Here is a 15,681-nt window from a genome sequence, read left to right as displayed (position 1 = left end):
CTGTCCATAACTTTAAAGCAATCAGTTTGCATAGCTGGTAGCTGAGTATGAGCATAATACCTTGATTCCTTCTGTTATCTATACATGGTAGACATATCTCCCTTGGGTTTTGTCAGTGTACTGCTGAAAAGGTGGGACTCTCATCCAAAGGAGATTTAGGGATGGATAGTTATACTTTGTTATTCTGTTCAGCTCACAAATGCATTTTCCTCTTGTTCTCCACTCATGCAAAGCAGTTAGAAATGGAAAGTTGCTAGCAAGAAGTTAGTTCCCAGATCTTTTAGTACATAAAAGGCCAGGTATGGAACTATCTGGTTTAGAAGTAATTCTTGATAATATTTAATAATGGTGATAGTCTAGTCACAATGTTTTGTGAGAGGAAAAAAAGAACCCAGCGTTTCAGGGGTTTTTTTTTGTTGGGTGATTCTTTTGGGTATTTTTTTGGTTTGGTTGGTTGGTTTTGGGGTTTTTTACTTGTTTCCTTAGTCTAGCAAAGAATTGCTTCTTTTATTTGTCTGTCTTCTAGTATATTTGTGTAATTTTTCTTTGTATTTCCTGCCTCACAGTACCTGTGTTTTAGCAAGCATCCTTGGCTCATTGACTTGTATATCTTCCTGAACTATTTGTTTTTACTAGTAGTGCTTTTTTTCCACTTTAAACCTCTGAAATATATCTTTAGTACTAAGTCATGCTCTTTCATCTTTTTTCTATATTGAGAAAGGTGCTATCTTGCCTTAGTTATCTTCTCTTAAACTGCTGTGTTCTGCCCCTTACTAATCAATTATTTTGAAAAGGGTTACACAGTTGCATAATAACCCTTTACACTGACTGTTGTGGAGATAGTTCTCTTTCCACAGCTGACCTAGGAGTCACTCTTACTTTCTGCAGCATCCCAGGCTAAGGGACTCTATTTGGTTCTATGCTGTTGCCATTGGGTTTGGCCATTCAGCCTTATTTAAACTGCCTCCAAATGACAGACTTTTTGGTTCATATGTTACTGGGTTGAAGACTGGACCCCAGTAACTATAGGTTTTGTATGGCTGAATACATCTTATTACATATTTAAATTATTTTCTTGGGGGCTTCCTGTAATGTTGGGATGCTTTTTTTCCAAAGACTTGAGGTCACTTCCCTGTAGTGTCTTAAGACTTTAAATATACAGTTGGCGTATGCTTCTGACAAGAAATTCTGTTTCTGTAGGTAAATACTTGAGGTTTCTTAAGGTATTCTTCAAGTTTCTATTTCCCCTACATTACCCAAAATATTGTGCTGTTTGTGTTGTGTTACTCTTGTGTGTGTTCAGATCTCTGTTAAAGTGGTAAACTCTTTAGCCACAGTCCCTTGAGTCGGATCCATTCATAGTGTATATCTTTAGCTTTGGAAGGAAGCTCTGAGCATGCATCTTCCCCTCTGTTTGTTTATCTAGCTAATAATAAGCTGCCAGGATACTTAAACAGCTTCATGGCTGGCATCCAGCCCTTTACCCAGTAAAGGATCTTGCTTTGGCTTTCACTGGAGAGAATTCAGATTTAGAATAAATGTAACACAATACTTGAACACTCCCAGTTCAATCTGGATGGGAGCAGGCTTTCCCTTTTTCCTATGACTAATTCATGACTGAAAAGGTTAAAACAGAGATCTTACAAGATTCTTGGCCATATTGCTCTACAAATACTCAGTCTCCTTAAATGTGGCAATACAAACTTCAGCTTTACCTTCAGCTGGTGAACAGGAGGTGATTAGTAGCTGCCAGTGTACTTAAGTATACTCAACTGCATGTAGCTTCTTCATATATTGCAACCTGGGAACTTTTGACAACTGTGCTGCATCAAAGTATGTAATGACCACTAGGTTTGAAAACATAGTGCTAGAACAGTATTAGGCTAACAATGGGATTGACTTAACATCTACCTTGAGGAGTGAAGTAATATTATTACAAAGCAATACAGAATATTCAAAATACTGAATGTGGTTTGCCTGTTATGTGATGATGGACCCTTGAGTTCCACTTGAATAAAGGAGGGAAATATACAACTCTTTCCAGTATCGTGTTCAGAACAATTATTTCTTACTGAGGCTCCTTCAGCAGTTTCAGGACTTCTAATGTTTGGACTGCAGCTCCAGTCTTTTAGGTTGGCTCTCCATGTGACAGTCTGTCATCGTAATGACTTACTACAGCCACGTCAAACAAGACTGTGAACGTAGTAGCAAATGGAAGTGCATCACCTGGTGAAAAGGGATGAAAATAGAGAGCAATTTAGGTGAGAAAACACCTTTGTAACCTCAAGTATGGCCTGTTTTGCCTAACCTGAAACACAATCTGCCTTGCAATACAACCTTTCTGACCTTCCACAAATATTTTGGTCTGTGTATCTGTTGCCAGAGTAGGATTCCTCTCCTACTTTAACACCTCAGTCCTTCATCTCAAGTTCCAGGCATGCTGCTGTTGTGTGCTGAATGCCCAGTTCCCTGCTGGCTTCACTGTGGCCAAGGTTTATCCCAGGTTAGTTGATTTAGTCTTCCTAAAAGACAGTGAGTGACAGCCAGTTTTGCTCAATGCAGTTTGATAGTCTGGTCATGCCAACCACAACGTCTGACTCTTGCCTTGTCAATTCCTTTCTTGTTCTCCCACTTCCGAAAGAAATAAATATCTTCATAATGAGTTGGAATAAAAAAAGCAGAGGGAGGGGACTGGATACTAAATTAAAACCGAGAAAACAGGTGTTTTATCATCATTACTTTGTAACGGTGTGTGATAAACTAAAAAAGGATCCAATTAAGACAAATCATGTTTCACTATCACTTTTTCGTAGTTTCCTTTTCTTAATCGTACAAGGATATTTACTGTGGGGTTTTAATGTACTGTTACATGACAGAATGGCTATGATTGGATAAATAGGCCTAAGATTATATGGGAGTAAAACAGTGCCATCCAGTAAGAAAAATCTCAAACATAGTGTTGAAAGAGTTATTTTAGTGTTTCTTGGGCTGTTTACATGTTTGTGTAATCAAGAAAATGGCTTTATTTAAAGCATGAAGAATGAAAACAAAGTAAGATTGGTCAGATCTTTCTCTTTATATTGTTAGTAACTGAACTTGGGCATGACAAGGTAGGCATCATACCATTATCTTAAGAGAATTTTGGGGTGCTGAGAGTGTTCACGGCTTGAACTGGAATGGTAAGAATTGCCATACCCATAACTGCAGTGGTGATATTTGGAAAAAAAAAAGTCATCAAAATAGGAACATTTCTTAAAGATTGCTGTGATAAAGGTATACCCATATAAAACATGAAAACTTCACCAGTTGTCAGTTAATGTACCTAAAACTGTAAAGGAGGAAGGACAGAAGGTCACTTCAATTTCCACAAAAGCTTATCAGATTTCTATTTCCATGAAGAATATTGATGTGGACTAAAACTTGGCCTCATCACCCCCATAAAATGTATTTGAGATTCAATACACTGAAAATAGAGTGGTAGCTGACTCTAACTTTAGTGCTACTGAAACGTGACAGGTGTGCAATCTAGTATGTGGATGTTAATGTTTAGAAAGCTCCTATCTATTTAAGCAAACAAAAAAAAAGTATCCTGTCAGCTTTTTTCAAATTTTCTGACATCATTGGTATTTCTAATGTAGCCTTTTGGTAAAAAATGATTTAAAGCAGCGTTTCAGTGTAGTAACATTTGCCTCTTTTCTGCTACTGCTTTCTGTTTTAGCATTTATATTGTTAGATTCTTTCAATACAGTAACTTACATCTAGATGAACGTAAAAAAAGAATCTTTTTACATGATTATGTGAGCCACTCTGATAGTCTACAGTTTGTTGTTGCCTTCATTTTGCCAGTGTAATAGGGTTCCAGCTAAAGGATGAAAGAATTTAAAAGGAATTTAATTGCTGTGTAATAAGCCTTATCCTTTGGTGAGGTACTTCATTGAAGCTAGAGAGTGAGTGTTTTGTGACAGAAGGGAAAGCTGAGGGGGATGGGAGGAGGAGGAAGCTACAAAATAACCACGACTGGCCTCTCTGCATTCCTGTAGGGCTTGCTTTTTTTAAAATTGGAAGCTGCTTTTATAGATGCTCCTCCAAACAGGGTTGGTTTTTTTTCATACCGTCCCATTTAGACTTTGGAATGCATGGACGAAAGGGCAGGCCCCCAAAGTGACTTTCCAATCTGTTTTTGCGATTCCAGCCAAGTTCCCTTTAATGTATGGAGCGGGTGAAGTTGAGCTGACTCTTATAATATCACAGAACTCGGGCGCAGCTGCTGCTTTAAGTGGCACTGTGTGATAATACAACAGCTCTGCTATTTACTGGGACTCAAGTGCCTGGACTGGCAGACAGAGACATTACATGAAATCCGAAAGCATGAGGATAAAGGAGATTTCTTTACGGCAGGATCCTGATCTAAGAAAGGAGTTGGCATTGCTAGCTCGAGGATGTGATTTTGTTTTACCTTCTAGATTCAAGAAGAGACTGAAAGCTTTTCAGCAGGTCCAGGTTTGTCTTTCTGTTCTTATACAATTAAGTTACTGTTTTACCTTCGCAGACACACAAACTGGCAGAAATATGTGGAAGTTCTTGCTAAAGTAATCCTAAAAGAAGGATTTTGGTAGTCTGTTCCTTATATGTTGATTTCTTCTGTGTTTCAGAAGACTATGCAGGTAGTTTTCTGCAAACAAAAAATGAGAGTTTGCTGAAGCACATATCACAGCTAAAGTACAATGTTTACACAGAGGGATATGCAGTGGAAAGTTGGTGCATTTGTTGCTATTAGACTTTTAAAGACTGTTTTCCTTGATCTGCATAATCATGATCGGCATGCATTTCCTCAGGGGATTTAATTTACCTTTTACTGGAACTGTGAATATAAAATACACTGAACTAGGCTGTAACTTTACTAACGCAAACATAATATGCTAAAAGGTGCTTTCATACTTACATGATGATCCCGAATTCCTTTAGATTTTGGACTTTCTATTTGGATGAGATCAGTTGTTGCTACATGGTTCACACATGCCTCTGCTGTTTTGCAGCAGTCAGTTAAATTGACCATTTTAAAATGAGCTCATAATTGAGAATAGAAATATTTGAAATGTAAAATTAGAAGGAAAACTACTTATAGAGTAACTGTTCAAAGAGATTATCTTTTTGGAGTGAAAAAAAGTGTGCAGCTTTTTTTTGAGAAATTGAAATTTGGTATTCCCTCAAACACACTTTAAGGCATTTGGTGGTATGTGAAAGCATTACTTTGTCCTTACCTCACCCTCGCTCCTAACTCATATACTGAAGGTATATCAGCGATGGCATGTGTGACTTTTTTTTCCCCCTTTTATCATTAAGGAAAGTTTATCAGTATAATAAAAATTACATTATCTTAGATTTTTTTGTTTTAAATAATTCTAAATATAGCCTGCTACTTAATTTTAATTCAGTGCACTAGTGTCCCTTTCAGCTGACCTTCAAGAGAGGGACATAGAGCACTATGACCCTAAGAATGTGTTAGCCTACTGACTTCTATATTATTTTATTTTTTTTATCTGACCTTTATAAGCAATGTTTATTCCTTTGTGCAAAGCAGAATGCAAGTGTTGACTGTGCTGGCTTATACCATTCAGCATAAACATGTGAATGAAAGGATTTTTGTCATGTATCTTTTGTGCTGAAGTGGAGACAGAGAAAGGAGCTTGTTGACTAGAGACAGCGTGAAAAGAAAATGCTATCTTAATTACTCAAAAATTGTGGTAGCAGTTAATATTTAGGTACCTCAGAGCAGAAGGCAAGTTTAGTCTAGTCATGTCATCCTGTTGTGAACAAACACATCATTACCTTGTGTGGTGCCTGTAAACTTGATCCGTCTTTCATCGAATGATAGTTGGATCACTTGTACTTTTACAGGGCTTTTTTATGTTGACCTAGAAAACATCTCAGTGTAGTATGGTAATTCATACCTACAAGCAACTATCTACTTTCAAAAACAGCTTGTCTAATCTGTAGGGGTTTTTCTGTTTTAACATGCTACTGGCTATAAACTTACAGTGCAGACAATGAGCAAATATTTTTGATTTTTAACCAGACTTGCACTTCCAGGGTAAATGGTAAATGTAGAATAATGTATGATAAACTACCTTAATTGGATTACAAAATTCTTTGAGCAAAACAATTAATAGAAGAATAAAACTAGAATATGAGGTCAGTCATGGATTAGTTTGATATAAAATATTTTATCCAAGGTTCCTTTTTTAAATGGTGCTTTGCTTCAACTTCATGATTTTAAGGAGACATTTTGGAAGTACCTTCAAAAACTAAATATGAGTGCTAGTAACTGTTGATACAGAAGCTGGGCATTCTTTACCTGACACTTTATGTTAATGTTAATTTCAACTTGACCTCATAGGTTGGGTGCATTTTAAGGAACAGCTGTTTATCAGCTACGTAATCCTAAACCAGTATCCTAAAATAAAAAATCAGTAACGGTGGTGGAGGGTGAGATAACATGTGGCTCAACATCTGCTCTGAACTGGGTTGAAGTGATTGGGTCTTCCACAGGTTCCAGGAATTCTAAGGCAGTGGCTTTTCACATAGGGCCATGTAAGTAAGTAATCTGTGTAGGTAATCCCGTCTGGTTTAGATGAGGTGGTCATTAGAGCATAGCACATCAAGTTTCTTGAAAATCTTTAAATAGACAACCAGTAGTGAGGTGGGTTATTCTGGAAAGTGGTGGAATAAGCTGTTCTTCAGTTTTCATTTATTAATGAAAATTTATAAAGCTGAGCAAAGTAGGGCTTTCTGGAAAGATCTGTTTCTCAAAAGGAAGATAAAACAATACACAACTGTTGAAATGTTCTCTATTACTTCGGGGAACTGAATTTTTTAGTAGGTAACTCAGCATAAAAGTAAGTAGAACTTCAGTCCATCTACTCCTGATATTAGTTCTAGGACCAAAACCTTTCTTAGGTACTTAAAACCTACAGGATATATTGAACTGGAAATGTAGCACTTCAAGAGCCACTGTCCATCTTGCTCATCAATTTATCTGAAACTTTGGAAGGAGAAGAAACTATCACCACGTCAAATGTACTGGCAACTGAAAGATGTGAACTGAAAGGCTTATTACCTGCTGATAGCTGAGCAGCTTGTTTTGGCTGGTAACATTCCTACCTGTCTGAGTTGGAATATAAGCAGCACTATTATCCCAGCTATGTGAGGAAAATATATCTGAAGTTTGAAACAAAATTATAACAGAATGTAATACATCTTTGTATGTGACATGCTTATACCTGTGTAACTCAGTGTTACCTAAACTAGGAAAATAGGTATTATTTTGCTGCTTAGGGGCCACATCACCTTACAAAACAGTTGAGTTCTAACTTTAAAACTAGACTTTTTTTAAAGTGAAATAAATTTGTGCTGAATGTAATGATTAAAAAAACGGAGGAGTAAAAAAAAAAACTGGCCTAAATTTTGAATTAATCCTTTCAATATCAGTGCCAGACCTGAGTGCTGGCATGTTTTCTGATACTTTTAATGCATCATAACTTTATCTGCTGTTAGTACTTGGTGATTCCTTGTAGTAGTTGTATGTGTCACACCTCCGTGTGGAAATGGAGGACTACTAGTTTCCTGACCACCTGTTAATGATACTAAATGCTGCTTATACATGCTATTTATGTCAGCTGTATGAGAACTATTTCTTCAGCTTATGTCAGCTGTATGAGAACTATTTCTTCAGCTTCTGCAGTGCCTCACGAGATTGGCTTTCCTTCTGAGTGAATTAACTTTAGAAACTGGTGCCTCTTGATCACTTTTACACTCACTTGTTACCAAAATGCTACATAAATGCTGGTGGCATGTTCAAGACAGCAACAAATAGAGTCTGTAGGTGCTAATGTGTGCTGAGCTGATGTGTGGTTGTGATGTAGAGCACCCAGTTATTCTTTTAGTCATGAAGACAACATTCTCATTTCTGAGGAAAAAATAATTTCAAAAATTTAATTGAGACGGTTGGTTTTACAGCTGTAAATCAGAAGTATGTTGTGTAACAATTAGAGACTTCTGGCAGCACAGCTTTCCTCTTAACATCACTTTTCCAATTTAACATCGTTCGTAGACCTTTGAACACCCCACAGGGAGGACCTGATACTCATTTTTACATAATACCTTTACATCAGGCACACAAATGCTTTGTTAAAGAACACAACCCGAGTGTTTGCTGCGAGGGCCAGAGATGGAATACAGATCTCATTCCAACTGTAGCTAATAGTTATACTTGATGCTAGCTTGCTGATACAATGCCAGTTTTCCAGAGCTAATGCCAACACTTAAGACACAATGAAAATATATAAGCTGCTTGCTGAGGCTTGCTAGTCAAGATGAGGCTTTCCATAAATGGAAAACTAGTGGATTTCCATGTTTTAAGCTTTAGCCTCTTAAAGGAAGCTGTAAGCAAACTGGTAGATTTTTACTATTTCTGCAATGGAGGCTCCTGGTTCAAACTTAAAATGTACTGCTGTAATTAAATTATTATTACAGCAAATCTGTACTGTTTCCATAGAGAAGCCAATATGGTGCAAGTTTGTTTCAGCTTATTTGCATGCATGTTTTAAGAGTCTAGATGTCAGTTCCCTCAGCAGCTAAGTCTTGTGACTCAGCAATTCAGCATTGAAGAGTTCCGATGTATTTATTCCTCCCTTGAAATAAAAGATCTGCTATCCTTTTCCCCATTTTAACATACTTCCCATGCCTCTGTAATCACTAATGCTACTAATACTAGATGTTCTGTGACTGTTGATGCTAGAAAACCTGAAACAGTTTGGCACATCTTCATACAAAATGTCCTTCGATTTTACAGGGCAAGAGGGATATGAGATTATTTTTGCAATTGTCCAGATCAGAATTTTTCGAGGCACCACCAGGCAAGCAGTTGACAGAATACTTGCTCCAACTGTTGACTTTGCAGTTCAGTAGCAAGGCTAAACTTGGTGATATTTTGCTTCTTTGAGAGCATTTTTCTTAAAGTCAATTGCATCGAGTGATTGAAACTTGTTTTGTTGTAAACATGGAAGGATAAAAAGCTATTGCAGAGCTTAAGTGAATGTCTGTCTAAGCTGTACTTGTTACTTTTGATGTTGAACTGATGTCCTGTCCTGACAAGGGCTTTTTTCTGTAGACAGATGTTAGAATTGTCTCAGGTGTAACTAACTGTCGGTCCCTTGGCTGTGTACAATCAAAATTATCACGTACTAGGAGGATCTTACCAGCTTGTCTGCTGAGAACAGTTGGGGTAACAGAATATACTGGACAGAAGAACCGATTTGACCTAGGATCAGGGTATTCTCCGAGTAGGAGTATTTTCTGAGAAAGCTGCAGATATATGGCAAACTGGATATTAGTGACTGGGGTGTACTTAATTTAACATAATTCATAAACTGGAGACTGTTTGACAGGCACTAGTAGTCATACAGTGACTAATATTTTTTCACTACTTCTGTCTTATCACAAAATGTAAGAGACATTGCATTTTACAGGGTAGATTTTTCTGAAGAATCTTGCTTTTTTTTCACTTCATAATCTGTACTTTTTTCCATTTTTAAATTAGTAGGGCATTTGGAGGAGATAAAAAATATTTTCACTGGTCAACCATGGCAAACTCCTAGAGGGTCCTAACTCTAAAGCCTTTGATAACAGTTTTGTCAGCAAATAAAGGCAAGTTACTGATGGACGTGCATGTAATATGGAAAGGTCTTGTGTTCATGGCTTTGAGGGGGAGGGAGGTAACTACCTTCATCCATTTTGTCCCAGCCCCAGGTCTTTTCTGAATAAATCAGTAAACTCTTCTTACCGCATAACTTTTGATATTGAAGCTCTATGTGACTGTACAAAAAAAAAACCCAAACCTGTGCAGCCATGTTAAGGGACATTTCTGTGGCAATAATGCTTTTGCAATTGCATCCTCCAGCTCCCAGTAGGACTGCATAATTTATTTATGTCAGCTATACCAAACCGCAGATCAGGAGAATCCCAGTGTTTCCAAAATCAGAGTTGCAGAAGAACTTGGGTGAGAGATCTGTTAGTGCAGCACATATATTACTGGAAGGGAGAAGATTGAGAAGTGTGTGCTATAATAGTTAGGTATCGTGCAGAAAAATGCCATTTTACCTTAGATGAAGAGTTCAGTCTTCACTGAACTAGTGAAAATCAGGTTTTGACCATTTGAAAGTTTCCCAGGGTTTCCTTGTTTATTTTATGCTGCTTTTGCATGTGTGCATGTGATATGGCTTGCCTGTGGTGGCCATTCACACATGCTTTTAGTTGAATGTGGTTTTAAATTCAATACCCCAGATGGTAGTTTCAGGTAGCAGCTTTTCCTGGATGCCACTACCTACTGTCTCCTCCTACATGAGAATTAACACGCTTTCCCAAATAGGTTTGTGTAGATAGTTCAAAGTTTTGCGTGCTCTGAGGCTTCAGTAGCTTTTTATTGAGGCTCATTTTGGCTGTTTCAATTTGTCTTGGTTAAATAATTAAGAGTAACTAGCTGAACTACTACTGATGCTGCTGTCTTTAGACTTAAAATAAGGGGAGAAATTAGCTTCAGGTAGCAAACAGCTAACAACCCCTTTTTTTTAACCTCAAAATCTGAAGTTACCATACAAACAGTATTTCAATGACAAAACTCAATTCTAGTTTGTTAATAAGCTGAACTTTCCAACATTGAATTGTAAAATGAATGTGCAGTCTTATCGCTGTCACTTTGTAGCCAGGGATACTGTAGAAGGATTGATATTCTGCTGTTGATGTTTGGACCACAGTAGTGAGTCACTGCACCAGAGGTACAGTAGAATTAGATCCTGAGTGATTAAAAACAAACAAACAAAAAACCAAGGAGCGTCCAAATCTACTAACTCTTGTGAGCTTTCTGTTTGTAGTTTGGCCACCGTTTGCCAGAACAGAAAGGGTTTTACTTGAGTCAGGTTGTCAGTGGACAGCAGAAGGAACGGATCGGTTCGATTCACTGTTTTATCTCAGCTTCCAGTAACAGTGTCTGCACTATGAACTGAACACAATAAGCTTGGCATGTAGTCAACCCAAATATAAAAATGGTTATATCTTCTTTGATATATACTGTATGCAAATTAAGATATTATATTGCAAATATTTTTCTCATAGCACATAAAAAATTGTATGTATTTTCGGACCATGGAACTCTAGTTTTAACTACATCATAATCCTCCTTCCTTCTGCATTCCTTAGACTTCATTTTTACTGTTACCCAGGATCCTTCTTCATGTTGCTCCTGGCTGCTCTAAACCTCACCAAATCTCTTTTGATTTGCTTGTGGAATTGCTACTTGTTGTAACATGTCAATTATACCAAAAAGGGACAGAGCTCTATCTCTGGATTAAAGTTAGTTTAAAATGAGGGTTATCATTTGCAGTGAATCACAAGACCAGATTACCATATACTTTTGTACAGAAATAGACTTGACAGTAAGTGGCCAAGAACATGCATAAATAAGATGAGAATGATAGTCAGTTTGTGTAAAACTGAGATGAGTGCCCAACCTGGCATGCAGGAAGGAGACTCCCAAAGTATTTATCTGGTCAGAATTTTAAGGTGAACACAGATTTGCTAACTGGAACACAGACTGCTTTGGGAGGGTTTCTGAACCCTGCTCCCTTGCATTAATTCAGGTGACAAGTATGTATACAATCAGAAACAGTGTAGTTTGAAGTACTTTTTTGTCTTCTAATGGTATATTGCTAGAACTTTATAGAAAAGTGTATTAATTTTTGCATTTCCTTCCCCTTGTTGTAGCACAAATATTAAGTAACCAAGACCAAACTAGATGAGCAAAATTGTCTTGAGTTAAGGCTAACAGCAAAAGTAAACTACACAAAAACTGCATCAGGGTTAAAATTAATAGATGTTTATCTCTTACTGTGAAAGGAAAGAGGAGCATAAAATTAGTCTCTATATAACACATCCAAAAACAGCTGCCAGACAGTGAGTGAAGGATAGCAAGCTGAAGACCAGGATAGAAGGAAGCAACTGGCAGTAAAACATTTGTTGCCAGAGGAAAGACTTTTACAAATATACCCTGATGACTGGTTTTAGCGTAGGTTAATTCTCTGTAGGTGTCTCTGAGTTTGATCATTCACATATGTCTTACATTTCTGACTAAGTTAGGCAAAATCAGTCACAATCTCAGCATGGTTTTAAGCCTAATTTAAGATGATTTTAAACAATACTGCCACAGTACTCCTCTAACCTTCCTTATGTTAGCATCAGAACCATGTTGCTTCTAAATTGGCATCAACTGTGTGAGGTTGAATGAAGACAAATGTAGGGTGGTGGGGGATTAACTTTGTTTTTTAGCTGTTGCGGTGACCTGAGGCAATTCATCATATTGCTTCACTATCACTAGTGACACATGGAATGGTAGACTAGAGAGTTTACTCTCTAGTTAAGCTAGTGTGGGCATGAGGGAAGATGCAGGGGTGCTGTGGTGTAGCTTACCTTATGCCATGCTGTAAAACTTCATTATTAAACTTTCAGATTAACTTACTGTTTTCAAGTTGGTTTCAAGCACAGTAACTAGATTTTAGAGTAATAGAACTTGAGGGGGGGGGAAACCAAACACAAATTTTGAAAGTTTTAAGTTGTCTAAGAATCATCTTTCACAGAGGAAAAAATACTGTTAAGCATATGAAGCTGAATGGAAAGTGGTACAGTCAGTGGAATCTTGCACTAGTAAATCTCATTAGTTTGGCTGGAAAGAGGTTGATGAGGAGTATACAAGGAAAAAGCATAACTTCTTTAAGAGAGCTGATGTTGCAAAGGACATGTTTCTCTGGGCTTTTTCTGAGAAAAGTTCTGGTAGTAACATTACTTTACCTATCCTAAAGCAGATTTCTGAAGGCACTTTAACATGCCAAAATATTTGAGGTGTTAGAACAGGTTTTTCAGAGTCAATGTCTCTCTTTCAAATGAGACTGAACCCTTTTCTAGACAATAGTAGCATAAGTCTTTTACCTGGTGTTTTTAAGATTTAAATTCCATAAAACTACTGATAATGTCAATTGCTTATCTAGAGGGAAATGCTGAGTTTCACTGTGCAATCAATTAGTAAGTTAAAGAAGAAATATTTCTGTGATTTTATTGGCCAGACTTAGATTGTTAGCTATAAAAGGTCAGAGAGGTGGGAAGGCGGGTTAGGTATTCCTTTTGAACTTGTTTACTGATAACATTTTGTTACATTCACAATTACTACTTAGCTTTGATAGGCTGGAGGACACCTTGTATTCTAAAGAACTTAATGAAGGTAATAAAAGTGTTACCCTTTGGGTAACATGTTGGCTTCCATTTTTTGTTGTGTATTAGGGAACGTTATGCAGTATCTGGTTTTGTTGTTGGGTAGTTGATGAGCATGTACATGGGTGGTTGCAGGTATGCTAGGATTTGAAAGGCTGAATGGCATACCTCTGCAGAAAATCCTCTTAGCTTATTATGCACTTTGTTTCACCTAGGTAAGTTTAGTGTAAAGTGAAATATATAAGAAAAGAAAAAAAATCTCTTTAAAGTATTTTTGGTATGTAATGCCATTTTTTTGTATGGGATTATGGTGCATGACTTAGTAAAAACCTAAAGTGAAGTTGGGGTACAAATGTGAGGTATAATTTTTGGGTGTCCTGTTTTGACCATGTTGTATGCAATCCATTGACTTCTCTTTAATATGGACATCCTTGTGGAAGTGCATGTCAAATACTACAGCAAGAGCTGACTGCGAACTCCATAATTCTGTTTTAAATGTTTGGGGGTTTGTTTCTTGGGGTTTTTTTCCAGAGAAACAGGCAGAACAAATGTTGTTGTCTGTCAGATATTAGAAAGCATCAGCATTTCTGAATGAGGTTGTCTTATTCTGTAGTCATGTCAAAAAAATGCAAATACTGAATCAGTTCAATCCTGATAGTGATAGACAAGGGGGAACAGTTTTAAACTAAAAGAGGACATTAGGAAAAAATTCTTTACTGTGAGGGTGGTGAGGCACTGGCACAGGTTACCCAGAGAACTTGTGGGTGCCCCATCCTTGGAAGTGTTCAAGGCCAGGTTGAATGGGGCCCTGACTAACCTGGTCTAGTGGGTGACATTCCCTGCCCACAGCATGGGGAGGAGGAGGGGTGGGGTTGGAACTGGATGTCCCTTCCAATCCAAACCATTCCATGATGACTCAATGACCTTGTGTCCTAATCTCTAAGCTGTCTAAAAAATATTACATTTATAAACATATTTGCCTTGCTCCCAAGTCCTTTTTAAGTGAAGTTTCACTCACTTGCATTTGAATTGATATATTCAACCCCTTTGTGGGGCTTAGTATTTCTAGTTGACAGTCACTACATGCAAATGTCAGATCTAGACATTACTGAGCATACATTCTTAAAATATCTGGGAACAAGCTCCCTCTTCCTTGTTATTTCAGAAATACATCCTGTAGTTGAATGACTGTATCCTAGCATCAGCTCTTTCTTTCAGTGGAGAGAGAAGGAAAAGGGCACCCTTTTAAAATTCCTAATGTCTTTATTTTTGCTTATAACAAAGTTAACTGCTGAGTGCAACTCATCAGTTGGTATACGTAAGAAGGCTATCTAGCATGAAGAATGAATTTCTCTGTTTGGAATAAGATTCATTGATGTTCTCTAGGGTATACTAACAACTATATTACTGTATTGTGATTATAATATTGATTTCATAATATTATTATTATTATAAACAACTGCTGAAAAAATGATTGGAAAAGGATCTGGAAAGCTGCAAAACAAAATCAGAAGTTTGCCCTTCGAACAGTGACCCCCAATGAGGTATAAACTTCCACTTCTTCCATTGTAAAAGTCAAGTTGGATGGCTGTGGACAGTCCTTACAGTTCTATATGTTGGGAATGAAAACTGGTTATGTATTAAAAGTTCTCTTAAATTGTCTTATAGACAAATCTTACATAAGTTTTTTTTATTTTATTTTTATGTTAGTACAATCAAGAAGTTTTCAAGGAATCCTCACTTCCCATCTGTTACATAAAACCTAAACTGCAGTGGCAACTTCACAATACAGTTATAGATTCTGGATTTCATATATGCTTATTGCAAAGGTTAATGCTCCCTTCAGTCCTGACACTGCAGCATACGTCTGAGTTATTTACAAGCTTATACGCCTGCTTTCCTTAATTCCAAGAATGTTATTCTTGGTGCTATTTCTCAGAAAGTTGCAGGGAAAATTTTCACTGACCAAACCAGTCTCTTTTGTCATTTTAGCTTACTGTACCTGTTCAGTAAGGTTTTAACTTAAAGCCATAGATGTAGATTACTTTCTAATGTTAAATTAACCATTGAAATGGAGTTGTTGTGTAAAGAGATTAACAAACTGCTCCTGCAAATTTTCCAGTCAAAGATTTGATGTTAACAGACTTCCAGCAGTTCTTGTTAATGAAGAAATTCCCCGGTTAAAATTATAATTAATTTTAGAACAGCTTAATATTAGTGCATTTTAACTGCCCTGAAATAACAAAACTGACTGTTTCATCCATTATGCAATCTGTGCATCTACAGAAGTAACCAGTAGCTGAAATTATAGAAAATAATGAAGTTTTTAGAGCCCTTTTAGTATCACTTGTTCCTTCATTAGAGCAC

The 15,681-nt window shown here is 37.1% G+C and overlaps 1 protein-coding gene across 2 annotated transcripts in view; it reads left to right on the top strand.

The window, feature by feature from the left end:
• The window catches only part of PPP2R3B (protein phosphatase 2 regulatory subunit B''beta), a 46,405-nt gene that overhangs the window by 10,774 nt on the left and 19,950 nt on the right, over positions 1–15,681 (top strand). Inside the window, exon 1 of one of the 2 annotated variants that reach the window (XM_018084127.2) lies at positions 4,195–4,500. The exons of the other annotated variant lie outside the window; for it this stretch is intronic. Coding sequence (XP_017939616.1) covers positions 4,354–4,500 — 147 coding nt within the window. The 5' untranslated portion in view covers positions 4,195–4,353. Of the gene's footprint in view, positions 1–4,194; positions 4,501–15,681 lie in introns of those variants that run through there. 2 annotated transcript variants of the gene reach the window in all.

This window comes from Manacus vitellinus, unplaced genomic scaffold (genome assembly GCF_001715985.3).
Source record: "Manacus vitellinus isolate BGI_N305 unplaced genomic scaffold, ASM171598v3 scaffold_7_pilon, whole genome shotgun sequence".
NCBI classification, from domain to species: domain Eukaryota; kingdom Metazoa; phylum Chordata; class Aves; order Passeriformes; family Pipridae; genus Manacus; species Manacus vitellinus.
The sequence above is the reverse complement of the archived record's forward strand: the minus strand, read 5'-3'. Positions and strand labels throughout refer to the sequence as shown.